The sequence below is a fragment of the Pelodiscus sinensis genome, chromosome 8, assembly GCF_049634645.1.
Source record: "Pelodiscus sinensis isolate JC-2024 chromosome 8, ASM4963464v1, whole genome shotgun sequence".
In the NCBI taxonomy this organism is placed as follows: domain Eukaryota; kingdom Metazoa; phylum Chordata; order Testudines; family Trionychidae; genus Pelodiscus; species Pelodiscus sinensis.
Genome location: NC_134718.1, coordinates 1,499,661 through 1,513,545, shown reverse-complemented (window position 1 = coordinate 1,513,545; position 13,885 = coordinate 1,499,661). Strand labels below are relative to the sequence as shown.

At 63.9% G+C, this 13,885-nt stretch overlaps 1 protein-coding gene across 3 annotated transcripts in view; it reads right to left on the bottom strand.

Moving 5' to 3' along the window:
* LOC102444131 (prominin-1-A-like) overlaps positions 1-13,885 on the bottom strand; it is a 42,325-nt gene that overhangs the window by 18,557 nt on the left and 9,883 nt on the right. For all 3 annotated transcript variants that reach the window (XM_075934495.1, XM_075934494.1, XM_075934496.1), the window contains 9 exons: positions 8,968-9,029; positions 7,599-7,804; positions 5,606-5,726; positions 5,422-5,485; positions 3,195-3,284; positions 1,183-1,373; positions 963-1,037; positions 601-664; positions 102-261 (listed from right to left, as the gene is read on the bottom strand). In XM_075934495.1, the coding sequence (XP_075790610.1) occupies positions 102-261; positions 601-664; positions 963-1,037; positions 1,183-1,373; positions 3,195-3,284; positions 5,422-5,485; positions 5,606-5,726; positions 7,599-7,804; positions 8,968-9,029 (1,033 nt within the window). The remainder of the gene's footprint in view (positions 1-101; positions 262-600; positions 665-962; positions 1,038-1,182; positions 1,374-3,194; positions 3,285-5,421; positions 5,486-5,605; positions 5,727-7,598; positions 7,805-8,967; positions 9,030-13,885) is intronic.

The following is a 13,885-nucleotide window of genomic DNA, read 5'->3' as shown; positions in this document are numbered from 1 at the left end:
AGCTGGTGCCACGAGCGGGCTCCGGCCCCCCAAGCTCCCCTCAGATCCCCCCAGATCCGGGGTCCCGGGGGCTCCGCTGAGTCCCGCCGGCCCAGCCCTACCTGTAGTGGTCGTAGGTGGTGACCTGGGGCTCGTATTGGCTGGCGTTCCGGCCCACTTTGCCCAGCGTCTCGGCGACGTCCCCCAGCGTGTCCAGCGCCGGGATCTCGCTCCGCACCCGGCCCAGCGCCCCCCTGACTTCGCCCAGCTGGCGCCGCGCGTCTGGAGGGGACAGAAACCTCAGGGCCGCCCAGCCGCCAACAGCTGCTCCTGGCCCCCCCTCTCCCCCGCACAACACATGGGGCGGACCCAGCTCGGAGGGGACAGCGGGTGGGGATGGGCAGAGCCCCTGGAGGGAGCAGGGCAGGCAGGGCGCCGGGGGAGGGCAGGGGCAAGGCAGGAAGGACCCTTGGCACCATAGGGGGGCAGTCAGGGCCCCTGGGGGCCCCTGGCCAGCACCGCATCCAGTCCCAGAGCGGGGAGCAGGCGTGGCCGGGGTGGGAGGGTCCCGTGACACTGCCCCGTCCCTTGGGGCACCCCAGCGTGACTGCCACCACTCACCTGCCACCGCCTCCTGCGCCTGCTGCTCCACCCGCAGGGGGGTCTCACTCAGCGTGCGGTTGGCCTGCCGCCCGGCGCGGGCAGGGGAGAGACAGCTCAGAGCCCAGCGCAGACGGGCGAGGGCCCAGCCCTGCACCACCCCGCCCCCCAGCCCGCGGGCACCGGCCAATGCTGGGGGCTCAGCGCCGGCCCGGCCCAGCCCCGGGCAGGTACCAGGCCAGAAGCTCCCCTGCCGCCCCCGGGCCGCGCTGGCACACTCGGCCTTTTCCGCACGGCGTCAGCGCCTGCTGCCCGCACCCCGGAGCCCTGGCTTGGGGGCCTGGCACCCGGGTCCCTCCCGCCCCGCCCCGCCCCGGCCGTACCTGCTGCAGGGCCGCGCTCAGGTTGGCCTTGGACAGGTTGCTCAGCAGCTCCAGCTGGTGGCTCACGTCCGGGACCTGGGCGCAGGAGCAGGCGGGTCAGAGGCAGGGGAGGGCCAGCCCACTGGGGGGGCAGCGGGCACGTCTGGGGGGGATTTTCACGTGGGGGAGGGTTCTGTCCCCACCCCGCCCCCCACCCCCGGGGCCCTGCGGCCAGCCTCACCCTGGTGAAGTCGGCCTCGGGCGCCAGGCCGCCGGAGGACACGTTGGCGCAGGGCGGGCCGCAGCGCTGCAGGGTCCGGTTGAGCTGCCCCTGCAGGCGGCTGAGGTTCCCTCTGAGCCCCTCCTGCAGCTCCTGCAGGCGCTGGCCCGACGCGTTCACGGCACGGAGCGCCTGCTCCACCCGGCCCGTCTCTGGGGACACAGCGAGGGACCCTAGGGCTCCGGCTCGGCCCTCTGCACCGGGCCCAGCCTGGGGCCAAGGGAGTCCAGGGCTCCCATTCCCCAGCCTGGGGCCAAGGGGGTCCAGGGCTCCCATTCCCCAGCCTGGGGCCAAGGGGGTCCAGGGCTCCCATTCCCCAGCCTGGGGCCAAGGGGGTCCAGGGGTCCCATTCCCCAGCCTGGGGCCAAGGGGGTCCAGGGCTCCCATTCCCCAGCCTGGGGCCAAGGGGGTCCAGGGTCCCATTCCCCAGCCTGGGGCCAAGGGGGTCCAGGGCTCCCATTCCCCAGCCTGGGGCCAAGGGGGTCCAGGGGTCCCATTCCCCAGCCTGGGGCCAAGGGGGTCCAGGGGTCCCATTCCCCAGCCTGGGGCCAAGGGGGTCCAGGGCTCCCATTCCCCAGGCCGGGCCCAAGGGGGTCCAGGGTCCCATTCCCCAGCCTGGGCCCAAGGGCGTCCAGGGGTCCCATTCCCCAGCCTGGGGCCAAGGGGGTCCAGGGGTCCCATTCCCCAGCCTGGGGCCAAGGGGGTCCAGGATCCCATTCCCCAGCCTGGGGCCAAGGGCGTCCAGGGGTCCCATTCCCCAGCCTGGGGCCAAGGGGGTCCAGGGGTCCCATTCCCCAGCCTGGGGCCAAGGGGGTCCAGGGGTCCCATTCCCCAGCCTGGGGCCAAGGGGGTCCAGGATCCCATTCCCCAGCCTGGGGCCAAGGGCGTCCAGGGGTCCCATTCCCCAGCCTGGGGCCAAGGGGGTCCAGGGGTCCCATTCCCCAGCCTGGGGCCAAGGGGGTCCAGGGGTCCCATTCCCCAGCCTGGGGCCAAGGGGGTCCAGGGCTCCCATTCCCCAGCCTGGGGCCAAGGGGGTCCAGGGGTCCCATTCCCCAGGCCGCGCCCAAGGGGGTCCAGGGTCCCATTCCCCAGCCTGGGGCCAAGGGGGTCCAGGGGTCCCATTCCCCAGCCTGGGGCCAAGGGGGTCCAGGGTCCCATTCCCCAGCCTGGGGCCAAGGGGGTCCAGGGTCCCATTCCCCAGCCTGGGGCCAAGGGGGTCCAGGGCTCCCATTCCCCAGCCTGGGGCCAAGGGGGTCCAGGGGTCCCATTCCCCAGCCTGGGGCCAAGGGGGTCCAGGGCTCCCATTCCCCAGCCTGGGGCCAAGGGGGTCCAGGGCTCCCATTCCCCAGCCTGGGGCCAAGGGGGTCCAGGGCTCCCATTCCCCAGCCTGGGGCCAAGGGGGTCCAGGGGTCCCATTCCCCAGCCTGGGGCCAAGGGGGTCCAGGGGTCCCATTCCCCAGCCTGGGGCCAAGGGGGTCCAGGGTCCCATTCCCCAGCCTGGGGCCAAGGGGGTCCAGGGTCCCATTCCCCAGCCTGGGGCCAAGGGGGTCCAGGGTCCCATTCCCCAGGCCGGGCCCAAGGGGGTCCAGGGCTCCCATTCCCCAGCCTGGGGCCAAGGGGGTCCAGGGGTCCCATTCCCCAGGCCGGGCCCAAGGGGGTCCAGGGCTCCCATTCCCCAGCCTGGGGCCTTGGGGCTCAGGGAGTCCCTGTGCCCCTCAGGTGCCGCCCCACACCACACAGCGAGCCCCCTGGCGCTGCCCTGAGCCCCCTGGCGCTGCCCTGAGCCCCCCAGCTGGTGTTTTCCCACCTGACACCCCCAGGGTGACTCGCCCCCCCCCCCCCGCATTTAGGGGAGCCCACGGCATGTGCCAGCCCCTCAGGCCTCGCGGGTGCTGGGGGGCAGCTCTTGTGGGCGGAGGGGCTGGGCTGTGCGTGGGGCTCCCCAACTCCCTCCAGCAGCCCAGGGCCGGTACCTGCCAGCAGGAGGGTGGCCGAGTCCAGCGCCCCATACGCCTCGTGCCCCAGCGCCGTGACGATCCTGCCGCCCAGGGTGGGCCCAATGGCTGGGGAGAAGGGGGCAGAGCTGTCACCGTGGGGCCCCGCCGCCCAGCAGGGGCCCAGCAGCCCTGGGCAAGCGGGGGGCAGAGGGCACAGAGCAGGGGGCCACGGAGCCACGGCCCCCGGAGAGGGAGGGGCCAACGCCACGGCTGGCACCGGCAGGGACTGTGAGCCTGGCAGGGCGGGGGGGGGCAAGCAGGCAGGAGCCAGAGGGGCCAGCGCCCCGGCGGGACCCCCTGCAGCCGGGTACAGGCTCCTGGGCCCCGCGTGGGGCCGTACGGGCCGGGGGCAGAGCCCAGGGCAGCACAAAGCCGGCCGTGGGGAGAGCACGGGGGCAGGGCATCTGGGAGCGGGAGCCAGTCATGCCATGGGGCAGCCAGGGCCCAGCACATCATGCAGCCCCAGAGCCAGGCCCCCCACAGGGCCCCCCCATCCCCCTCCCCAGAGCCAGGCCCCCCACAGCCCCATGCCCTCTCCCATCCCCCTCCCCAGAGCCAGGCCCCCCACAGCCCCACGCCCTCTCCCATCCCCCTCCCCAGAGCCAGGCCCCCCACAGCCCCACGCCCTCTCCCATCCCCCTCCCCAGAGCCAGGCCCCCCACAGCCCCACGCCCTCTCCCATCCCCCTCCCCAGAGCCAGGCCCCCCACAGCCCCACGCCCTCTCCCATCCCCCTCCCCAGAGCCAGGTCCCCCACAGCCCCACGCCCTCTCCCATCCCCCTCCCCAGAGCCAGGCCCCCCACAGCCCCACACCCTCTCCCATCCCACTCCCCAGAGCCAGGCCCCCCACAGAGCCCCCCCATCCCCCTCCCCAGAGCCAGGCCTCCCACAGGGCCCCCCCATCCCCCTCCCCAGAGCCAGGCCCCCCACAGCCCCACGCCCTCTCCCATCCCCCTCCCCAAAGCCAGGTTCCCCACAGCCCCACGCCCTCTCCCATCCCCCTCCCCAGAGCCAGGTCCCCCACAGCCCCACGCCCTCTCCCATCCCCCTCCCCAGAGCCAGGTCCCCCACAGCCCCACGCCCTCTCCCATCCCCCTCCCCAGAGCCAGGCCCCCCACAGCCCCACGCCCTCTCCCATCCCCCTCCCCAGAGCCAGGCCCCCCACAGCCCCACGCCCTCTCCCATCCCCCTCCCCAGAGCCAGGCCCCCCACAGCCCCACGCCCTCTCCCATTGCCTGCCCCGGAACCACGCCCTCTCCCATCCCGGAGCCAGGCCCCCCAAGGGTCCCCGCACCCCACATCCCAGAGCCAGGCTCCCACAGGCCCACACCCTCTCCCATCCCCCTCCCCAGAGCCAGGCCCCCCACAGCCCCACGCCCTCTCCCATCCCCCGCCCAGAGCCAGGCCCCCCCACAGCCTCACGCCCTCTCCCATCCCCCTCCCCAGAGCCAGGCCCCCCACAGCCCCACACCCTCTCCCATCCCCCTCCCCAGAGCCAGGCCCCCCACAGCCCCACGCCCTCTCCCAAACCCCCTCCCCAGAGCCAGGCCCCCCACAGCCCCACACCCTCTCCCATCCCCCTCCCCAGAGCCAGGCCCCCCTGTGCCCTGCCGGGGAGCCAGGTCCCCAGGTAGCCCTTTGTCCTCTTTTCGAGAGGGCAGCCGTGGTTTTCACCACTGCTCCGTCGATCCGACCCAGGAGGCCTTATGCCTCTGTTCTGCTCTTGCGAGAGAGGGGAAGGAGCCGGCACCCGGGGAGCCCCGCTGGCCAGCAGAAACCGACCGGCTGGGGCGCCGGGCTCCGGGCTCTCCTGCAGGCTGCCTTGCTAAGCAACAGGGAGCCGGGCAGGTGAAAGGGGCTGGCTGGGGGGCGCGCCCCTGCCCCCGTCCGGGGCTGCCCCAGCCCCCTGCCCCCAGAGCCCTTTCCGGAGCTGCAGCCACACCTGGCTCTCAGGGAGCGAGCGCCTGTGTCCTCCTCCAGCTCCCGGCTGTCCCGGAGAGGGCAGAGGATGCCACCGGCCGTGAATTGCCCCTTGCTCCGAGAGCCAGAGGGAGAAGAGCAGCAGCAGCCTGGGATGTGCAGCTGCACCCCCCCCCCACCGAAATGGCACCTTTGTCCCCCGCACTCACCCCTCCACCCCCAGCCCTGCACCTGCCCCTATTCCCGAGGTCCCTCGCCAGCCCCCTCCCGCCTGCAGACTCACCCTGGAGGCTCCCATTGGCCCGGTTCACCGGCCCGTCGCTGGCGTCCAGGATAAAATCCACCTGCTGCAGGGACAAGGCAAAGGGGTGAAGACGGGCACGGGCCATGCCCAGCAGCCAGGGACCACCGGGGGCAGGGGGTCACCCCGGGGCAGCTGCTGGGATCGGCGGGGAGGCCGGGCGTACCTGGGGGACGGAGCGGACGAAGATGGCCAGGTTGTCCAGCGTGGCGTTGAGGGTGCCAAAGCTGCCGCTCACGGCACGGGAGACGCGGTCGTTGCTGATGAAAGCACAGATGTTCCCAGCCCTGGGGTCAGGAGAAAAGGGGGGGCAGTGTCAGACATGGCGGGGGAGGGCGAGCTCTGGGTGCTGAGCCCCCAGGCTGCCCACATGCTCCGAGAGCAGGGCTGGGCGTTGGGACTCCTGGCAGCTCCGTCACGGCCTCACAGAGCCACCTGCCTCAGTTTCCTCCCTGAGGACGTCCACCCTTGGGGTGAGGGGGCATAACCAACAAGCCAGCGCAAAGCACGGCTCGCAAGGAAGGCACCAGCCCTAGAGCGTCACCCCAATCCCAGGTCGACTGACCCCCCTTTCCTGAGGGGCTGCACCCAGCTGCGGAGGGAGGTTGGCAACAGCCCCACGATGGGGTCACCAAGCTGTGCACACTGAGCCTGCGAACTTCTACACCACAGGAGGCATCAATCCCCGGCCCCTATCAGCTGAGCTATAGGAGAATCGCCTCCAGCGGTATAGGCCTTATGACACAAACATTGGTGGCTCCTATCCTGTCCAGCAGGGGGCAGCATGGCTAGCCGGTCTGTGGCAAGCATTTCTAGACCCCGTCCCCTTCTCAGTGGGAGCTAGGTCCGTGGCCCCTTGGGAGAGCCCAGACTTTGCACAGATTGGTCAATCCGCTCGCCCTCCGCCCCGGCGAATTCCACCCTCTCCATCACAGAGATGGGGAAACTGAGGCACGAGAGCCCGACCTGCCCCAGCAAGTGTGGCCAGGGCCCAGCTGCAAGAGCTGCTCCCCGAGCATGGCTCCAGCATCATCTTGCTGGTCACACTAGGCTACGTCTGCACTCCAGGCTTCTCGTGCAAGAAGCTTTTTGTGGAAAAGATCTTCAGCAAAAACTTCTTGTGCAAGAGCACGTCCACGCTGGAAAAGTGCATTGGAGAAGCGATGCCCTTTTGCACAAGAGAGCGTCCAGACTGCGTGGACGCGCTCTGGAAAGAAAGCGCTGACAGCTATTCCCAGAATGGCCACCAGGGCACCTGGGCGTCTTCCGATTGGCTGATTTTGCGCACAAAATCCCCGTTGCTCGTCCACACAAGAGCTCTTGTGCAAGACGGAGTTCCGCCTCGCAGCAGGAGGAACGGCTGCACCACAACCACCCTCCGCCCTGGCGCTTGCCTGCAGATTTACTTGCGCAAAACCGCGTGCGAGCTGTGGGCACACCGGGGGTCTCTGCGCAAAGCCCTGTTGTGCAGCCGGGCGCTAACCCCCCAGTCCTGGTGACTAGCTGGGCGCCCCGCCCCAAGGCGAGTCCCAGGCGCCGGCTTGGCCTGCGATGCTCTGACCCCGGGCTGAACTCCAGGGCCAACTTCCTGCAGCTTCCGGCCCTTTGTCCTCAGGCAGGAATCTGCTCCTGCGAACAATGGGGACTTCCTGGCCTCGCCCGTTTCCCAGCATCTGCCCCTCCCCAGGCTCCTGCCCCCGGCCCCCTCTCCCCCAAAGGTGGCTCCAGGGAGCTGGGTGCCCTCTGCCCAGCTGCTCTCCGGCCAGACCCTCCGGCCCCTGCGCTGGGTCGCTCCCCAGGGCGGGGTCGCAGCGAGAGCGCACGGAAAGCCCGCTGGGGCCAGGCAGAACACGGTACCGCTCAGCCGGGGAGCCGGGGTTTCACGCAGCCGGCCCAGGCCACCGCGCTGTGAGCAGAGGCGGCCGGGGCCCACGCACAGGGACAGCCTGGGGGCCGAGGGATGTGTCTTGCTCAGAGGGGCTAGTGCCAGAGGCTCCTCGGGCTGCTTCCCACCCCTCCCACCCGCAGCTGGGGGCCCTGCACCCTGGGGCCGGCGCGGCTCGGCCAGGCAGCAGTGCCCGAGCCGGGGAGGTGCTGGGCAGACCCGCCCGGCCGGGGAGCTGGGGGCGCCGTGGCGGGGCCCGGAGCGTGGCACTCACAGGATGAAGGTGGTGACCAGCAGCACGGAGACGAAGAGCGCCCGGCGCCGGCAGGCCATGTGCCTGCTTGGCTTCTGGGACAGCTTCCCCCCGCAGCGCCCGCAGCAGCGGCAGCAGCAGAAGCACAAGCCCACCAGGGGCACGAGGAGGATGAAGAGGAGGCCGATGGCGGTGCAGACCAGGAAACCCACCTCGTAAACCAGCACCTAGGGCAAGAGCGCGAGCGCTAGCAACGTCCGCCCCGCGGCGCTCCTCCCCCCGCCCGGAATGCAGCTGCCTCTGGGGCAGAACACGGTGGAGTGTAACGCAGCCTGGCAGCTCAGGGCGGGAAGTGAGGGGGCGCCCAGTGGCCACTGCGGGGGAGGTGCGAGGCTGTGGGGAGGCAGGAGGGAGTCTGGAGCACGTGTAACGAAGTGGGGAGGGTTTGCACGGGATTCCTGTGGGCCTGTGCTGCTCTGGAGTGACTCTGTGCGTGCCTCAGTTTCATAGACTCATAGAACACTAGGACTGGAAGGGACCTCGAAAGTCATCAGGTGACCCCTTATGACGCAGTGGGGGGCTGTGTGCTCTGTGCCCGGTGTCCCCGCCGGCTGTGTCGTGCGCTGGGTGGGTCCCACTGACTCACTCCACCAGTGGATTGGCCCAGACACCTCAGCCCAGCCCGGGCAGGTAACAACCCTGCTCCCAGAGAGACAGAGGGAGGGAGGCAGGGACTGGCCCCAGGCTGGGCGCAGGGCCGGGGAGCTGGGTCAGTCTCGGGGCTAGGGCAGTGAGGATGCTCTGGACCAAGGAAGGGGGTGACGCCCCTCCCCCCAGGAGGACTAAGGCTCTGCCCTGGCCCCTGTCAGCATGGACCCTGCGCTGCGCCGTGTCGGAGACGCAGTAAAACCTCCTCTCCCGGCCGGCGGAGAATCCCCTCTGGCTGTGGACGGGGGGCAGGGCCGGGGGCGCCCCGACGCGCCGTCACACCCAGCTTGCCCGGGAAGGGGAGAAAGGGGGGCAGGGCAGGGCTGGGACCAGTTGCTGGGTGTGGGGGAATCTGAGCTGGCTTGGGGGGGCTGTGAGGGGGGCCAGGCCCTGGTTCTGGGCCCCTCCCCCCAGGCTGGACTTGCTGCCCCATGTCCCTGTGCTGCCCAGTCTGTGCCATGCTGGGTCCCTGGGGACCAGAGACCCCCCCGCTGCCTGGGACACCCCTGGCTTTGAAAAGTGCCTTGGGGGTAGATTCTTGCAACGTGCCCTCTGCAGCGTGGATGGCATCCCTGGGAGGGGCGGCAGTTGGGGCATGGCTGAGGCCAGGGTCCCCGGACAGGGACCTTCCCCCTCTGTGCCCCAGGGGAGCCCTGCCCCGGCACCCCGCCAGGGCCCTTACCTCTTTGTACGCGGAGGAGTCTGAAACGGGAGCTTTCTTCTGGATCAAGTTGCTGAGGATCTCTGGGGAGAGGAGCAGAGGGGGGTTAGCAGTCCTAGAGACACGCGCCCGCAGCCCGCCCGGCCGCGCCCGAGAGTTCACCCAGCAGCTCCTGCCTGGAGCCCAGGCGGGCGCCCTGGAGCCGAGTGGTCAGGAAGGGACGACTCCCCAGTTACGTCCACACGGCGCTAAGCGCCCGGGGCTGCAGGATCCTGCGGGGGGGGGCACCCCTAGACCTCCAGCCCCCACCCCCGAGCTCCCTTTCAGCATGGGCTGGGATGAGCCTGGGAGCCCACACGTCTCCGCTAAGCCCCAGCGCAGACCCGCCCTCGGCTGGCATCACCTTGGCCTGTTTGCCCTTGCGTTGCAGCACGCAGGGCCGGCTGTAGGAAGTGCGGGGCCCAATTCGAACCCCCCCACCACCAGAATTTTTTGTTGAGCAAAAAAAAAAAAAAACCACCCACACAACAGACCACAGCCACACACAAATATCACATCAGAAGTAGATCTCATCAAAACGTATATCAATATAGTTGAACATTTTCAAAAAAAATGCCAGCCTTTATTATGCAAAATTTTACACAAAATTAAATCCGTTGCCTTAAGTGTAGAGCAAATATTTTCAATTGCAAACTATCCAATGTTTTCAATAAAGTTTAAAGTTTGATTTTTAAAAAGTTACCAGAGAGCGTTGCAGTTTTCTGTTACATTGATTTACTTTTTAAATAGCAAAAATGGAGTCTGTGTTAAGAACGTGTCAGTTCTGTGGTCAAATTCCAGGCCTTAGTGATTTCAGCACCAATGATTTCACTAGGTAATATGGTACCTCCCCACCCTTGCCTCCTTGCACTGCCCTTCAACACGCTGCCTGCATGCTGAGTCCAAGGTCAGTCTACACAAGATTTTATCAATGATTTTTGCTCAAGCGATCATTGAGACAAGACAAGGACTCTCAATTGATTCTAGTCAGCTCTGCCTTTAAACACTGGGGCTGTGTCTAGACTGGCCAGTTTTTCCGGAAAATGAGCCGCTTTTCCGGAAAAACTTGCCAGCTGTCTACACAGACCGCTTGAATTTCTACAAAAGCACTGGCTTCCTACTGTAAGAAATCAGTGCTTCTTGCGGAAATACTATGCTGCTCCCGTTCTGGCAAAAGTCCCTTTTGCGCAAAGCTTTTGCGCAAACAGGCCAGTGTAAACAGCTCAGTTTGTTTTCCGCAAAAAAGTCCCGATGGTGAAAATGGCGATCGGGGCTTTTTTGCGGAAAAGCGCGTCTAGATTGGCACAGATGCTTTTCTGCAAAAAGTGCTTTTGTGGAAAAGCGTCTATGTCAATCTAGACACTTTGTTCCGAAAATGCTTTTAACGGAAAACTTTTCTGTTAAAAGCATTTCCGGAAAATCATGCCAGTCTAGACGCAGCCTGGATGTAAAGGGTCAGATGTAATTGAGGACTCCCAAATAGACTCTACACCACCAGAAATAAAACCTGTTTCCATCTTCTGTGACTTTCAGTTCGATGTGACTCACTATCCTCTGCGTAGTGTTCAAGTTATGGTAGACCCTAAGCCAGGTCATATTAAGTTCAGGTCTTTTACCTTTTAATCCTACAATACGGATAACAACATTTCATTCTCCCAGCTCCAAGTCTTAAGCGAATTTCAACCCAAGAGAGCCAAAACTGATCACCTTGACACAGCAAGTGTGGCTACTGATCTCTGTGGCAAAGTAGGTTGTCTATATATATAAGGTCTGCTCGTGAAGCCTTTTCCTACAGTTGATTAGCAGATGGCAGTAGATAGCTCATTCAGACCACTGGCTGATAATAGTTAGTCACCCTGACCAGTCATTAACCAGAGTCATGGACTCACCCTACTCTCCATTGTCTCTGATGACCTGTGACAAAAAAGGAGGGTGGAAAGGGAAACTGAAGGGAGAGACCTCTCTAAATTCACCAATCAAAGAGCAGTATTGCCAACCCAAAATCCCAAGGAACGCCTACACAAAGTTATGAGAATGGTCTAACAAATCATAAGATTTTTTAAAAATAAAACATGTTGGATTTTTATTGGCCTTTTGTTTCTTGAGTGTGTAGGGTTCATGTTTTAAAGCTTCCTCCTTAGCTGTAGCAAAATGCAGGACAATGTAGCACTTTAAAGACTAACAAGATGGTTTATTAGATGATGAGCTTTCGTGGGCCAGACCCACTTCCTCAGATCAAATAGTGGAAGAAAATTGTCACAACCATATATACCAAAGGATACAAGTAGAGAGAACTTTTTTTAAATGAAAGCTGAGATTCCTACATAATCAACTGACTCCAGGCCTTTAGAAAAACACCAAATGTTTGATCTGAGGAAGTGGGTCTGGCCCACGAAAGCTCATCATCTAATAAACCATCTTGTTAGTCTTTAAAGTGCTACATTGTCCTGCATTTTGCTTCAACTACCCCAGACTAACACGGCTACATTTCCATCACTACCAAATGTTTTGAGACTCATGGTAAAACAATAGAGGAATTCTTGTGAGCCCATGCTTTGCCCACAGTATAAATACAAAAAGCACAATATCTTCTCCACTAAACATCCTAACGAGATACTGCAAATGGTGAACTGAATTCAACAGCTCCTCATATGAACAGGTATCAACCTAGTTTTTCATATTTGAGACGGGTTACCAGGAATCATACATGACAATATGAAATCTTTCCACTCTTAAATCAGCGTATTCACAAAGCACCTATAATTTTGATCCAGGCATTTATTGGATAGTGAAAGAGAAAGGAGAGGAATTAGTGTAGATAAATGTTCAAATTAAAAAAAAAAAAAAAAGCCTGAAGGAATTAGGACTGGGCTCCTCCATCTCACATTCCAAACTGACTAGGACACTTACGACCAGATTTTCAAAGGTGTGTAAAGATCAGATAGGTATCTTTGAAGATCCGAGTTGGCAACTGTCTCTTTAGGAGCTTAATTACCTTTGAAAATCTGAGCTTAGATTTCCTAGTCCAATTTTCAAAAATGACTTTAGTCACTCAAGTGCTTTTGAAAATGTTAACTGGGGGCCTAAAGAGACAAAAACAGACCAAAGGCAGGAGATCTGGGATTCCTTTTAAAAACGTGGGACATCTATTTTTAACTACATTTTATATTATTTTTCTCCCAGGGGCAACTGACCCCTCCGCCCTCCCGCCCCCGGAGCTATCACCTTGTGCATGTGCAAGATCTGTGAGAGCCGTCCCACGACTCTGCAGTTAGTGTCTGTGGCGCCTGCTTCTGGGTGGTGTCTCAATGCTGCGGCATTCACCTCCAAAGAGGGGGCTTCCCAAAGCCGCCCCTTGCTGCAGACCCCCAAGGCATCCACAGGTCCAGTCTCCTTTCAACGGGCCCCCTTCCCAGGGCTCATTGATCTTGGATCTGGCTTCCCTCCCCTCTCCAGCCTTTGCAACTGCCCAGAGGTGTCACCTTCCGCCCCCTCCATTCCCACCTCATTCACCCCACAGGGCCGGTCTCTGCCTCACTTGTCCTTGCAAAGTGGGGGAGGGGAAGGAAAGAGGCGGAGGCCCATGCAACGGGACTGAAGCAGTGGAGCAAGCCACGCCCGGGAGCCACTCTCCTGTCCATTGCTGGTGCAGTGTTGCTTCAGGCACGCTGAAATGCAGTCACCTCTGGGGTGGGCTGGACAGCTGTTCAACACCTGCACAAGGTTTCAGGCAGGGGGCAGTGCGGGCTGCCTTCCTGCAGAGCCACAGAAACCCAACCTGCACCGCGGGGCACAAACACACTGGCCGTGGGCAGCAGACCAAGTATTAATAAATGTTTTATAACCCTTGACCTTTCCCCTCTGCTGCCCTGTCTCCTCCCCTGGCTCCATCAGCTCCCCGGTGCCTGCTGCCCCCCAGTTCCTCACCCTCCTCTGCTGCCCTGACTCCTCCCCTTGCTCCATCAGCTCCCTGGTGCCTGCTGCCCCCCAGTTCCTCACCCTCCTCTGCTGCCCTGTCTCCTCCCCTGGCTCCATCAGCTCCCCTGTGCCTGCTGCCCCAACCCCCCACCCTCCTCTGCTGCCCTGTCTCCATCAGCTCCCCTGGTGCCTGCTGCCCCCCGACTCCTCACCCTCCTCTGCTGCCCTGACTCCTGCCCTTCTCACTGCCCTCAGCCCTCCTGGGACCTGCCCCCCTCCACCAGCCCTTCTCTCTCCCCTGTGCCCACTCCTCCAGTAGCGCCACACTGATCGTGTGAGCTACCCCTCCTCATCCCCTCGCCTAACACCTCCCTCTACACACCTGCCCTGCCTCTCTCCTCTGGTGCTGGTCCCTCCCCTGCAGGTGTCTGCCCTTCTGCTTCACCCCAGTATCCCCTGGCACCTGCACCCTCCTGGTGCCTCCCCCTTCCCTCACTGCCCTGCCCCCTTTGCCCTCTTTTTCCCTGATTCCCATCCCCTCACCACCCTCTGCCCCGTCCCCCTCCTACCCCTCTGTGCCCTCACACATGCCTTGCTCCATCCCCACCTTCCTCATGCCCACCCCTTCTTTCAAGCCTTCTCCCAGCACCTCCCCCTCCCCCCTCTAGCCCCCAATGCCCTTCCCCTCCCCTCCCCTCTCCTCTCCCAGCACCTCCCCCTCCCCTCTCTAGCCCCCAATGCCCTTCCCCTCCCCTCCCCTCTCCTCTCCCAGCATCGCCCTGTCCCCCTCCCACTGACACCTCCCCTCCTGCCCTTTCCCTCATTGTCTGCACTTGGCCCCCTGCCATTTGTCTCTCCTCCACCCTGTCTCTTGGTGCCTTCCCCTCCCCCCGCCCAAGCCTCTTCGTCTTCCACCCCTCCCCCTCCACCCCTCTGCCTCCACCCAAGCCCCTTCCCCCTGCCCCTTCCCCCTGCCCCTCCC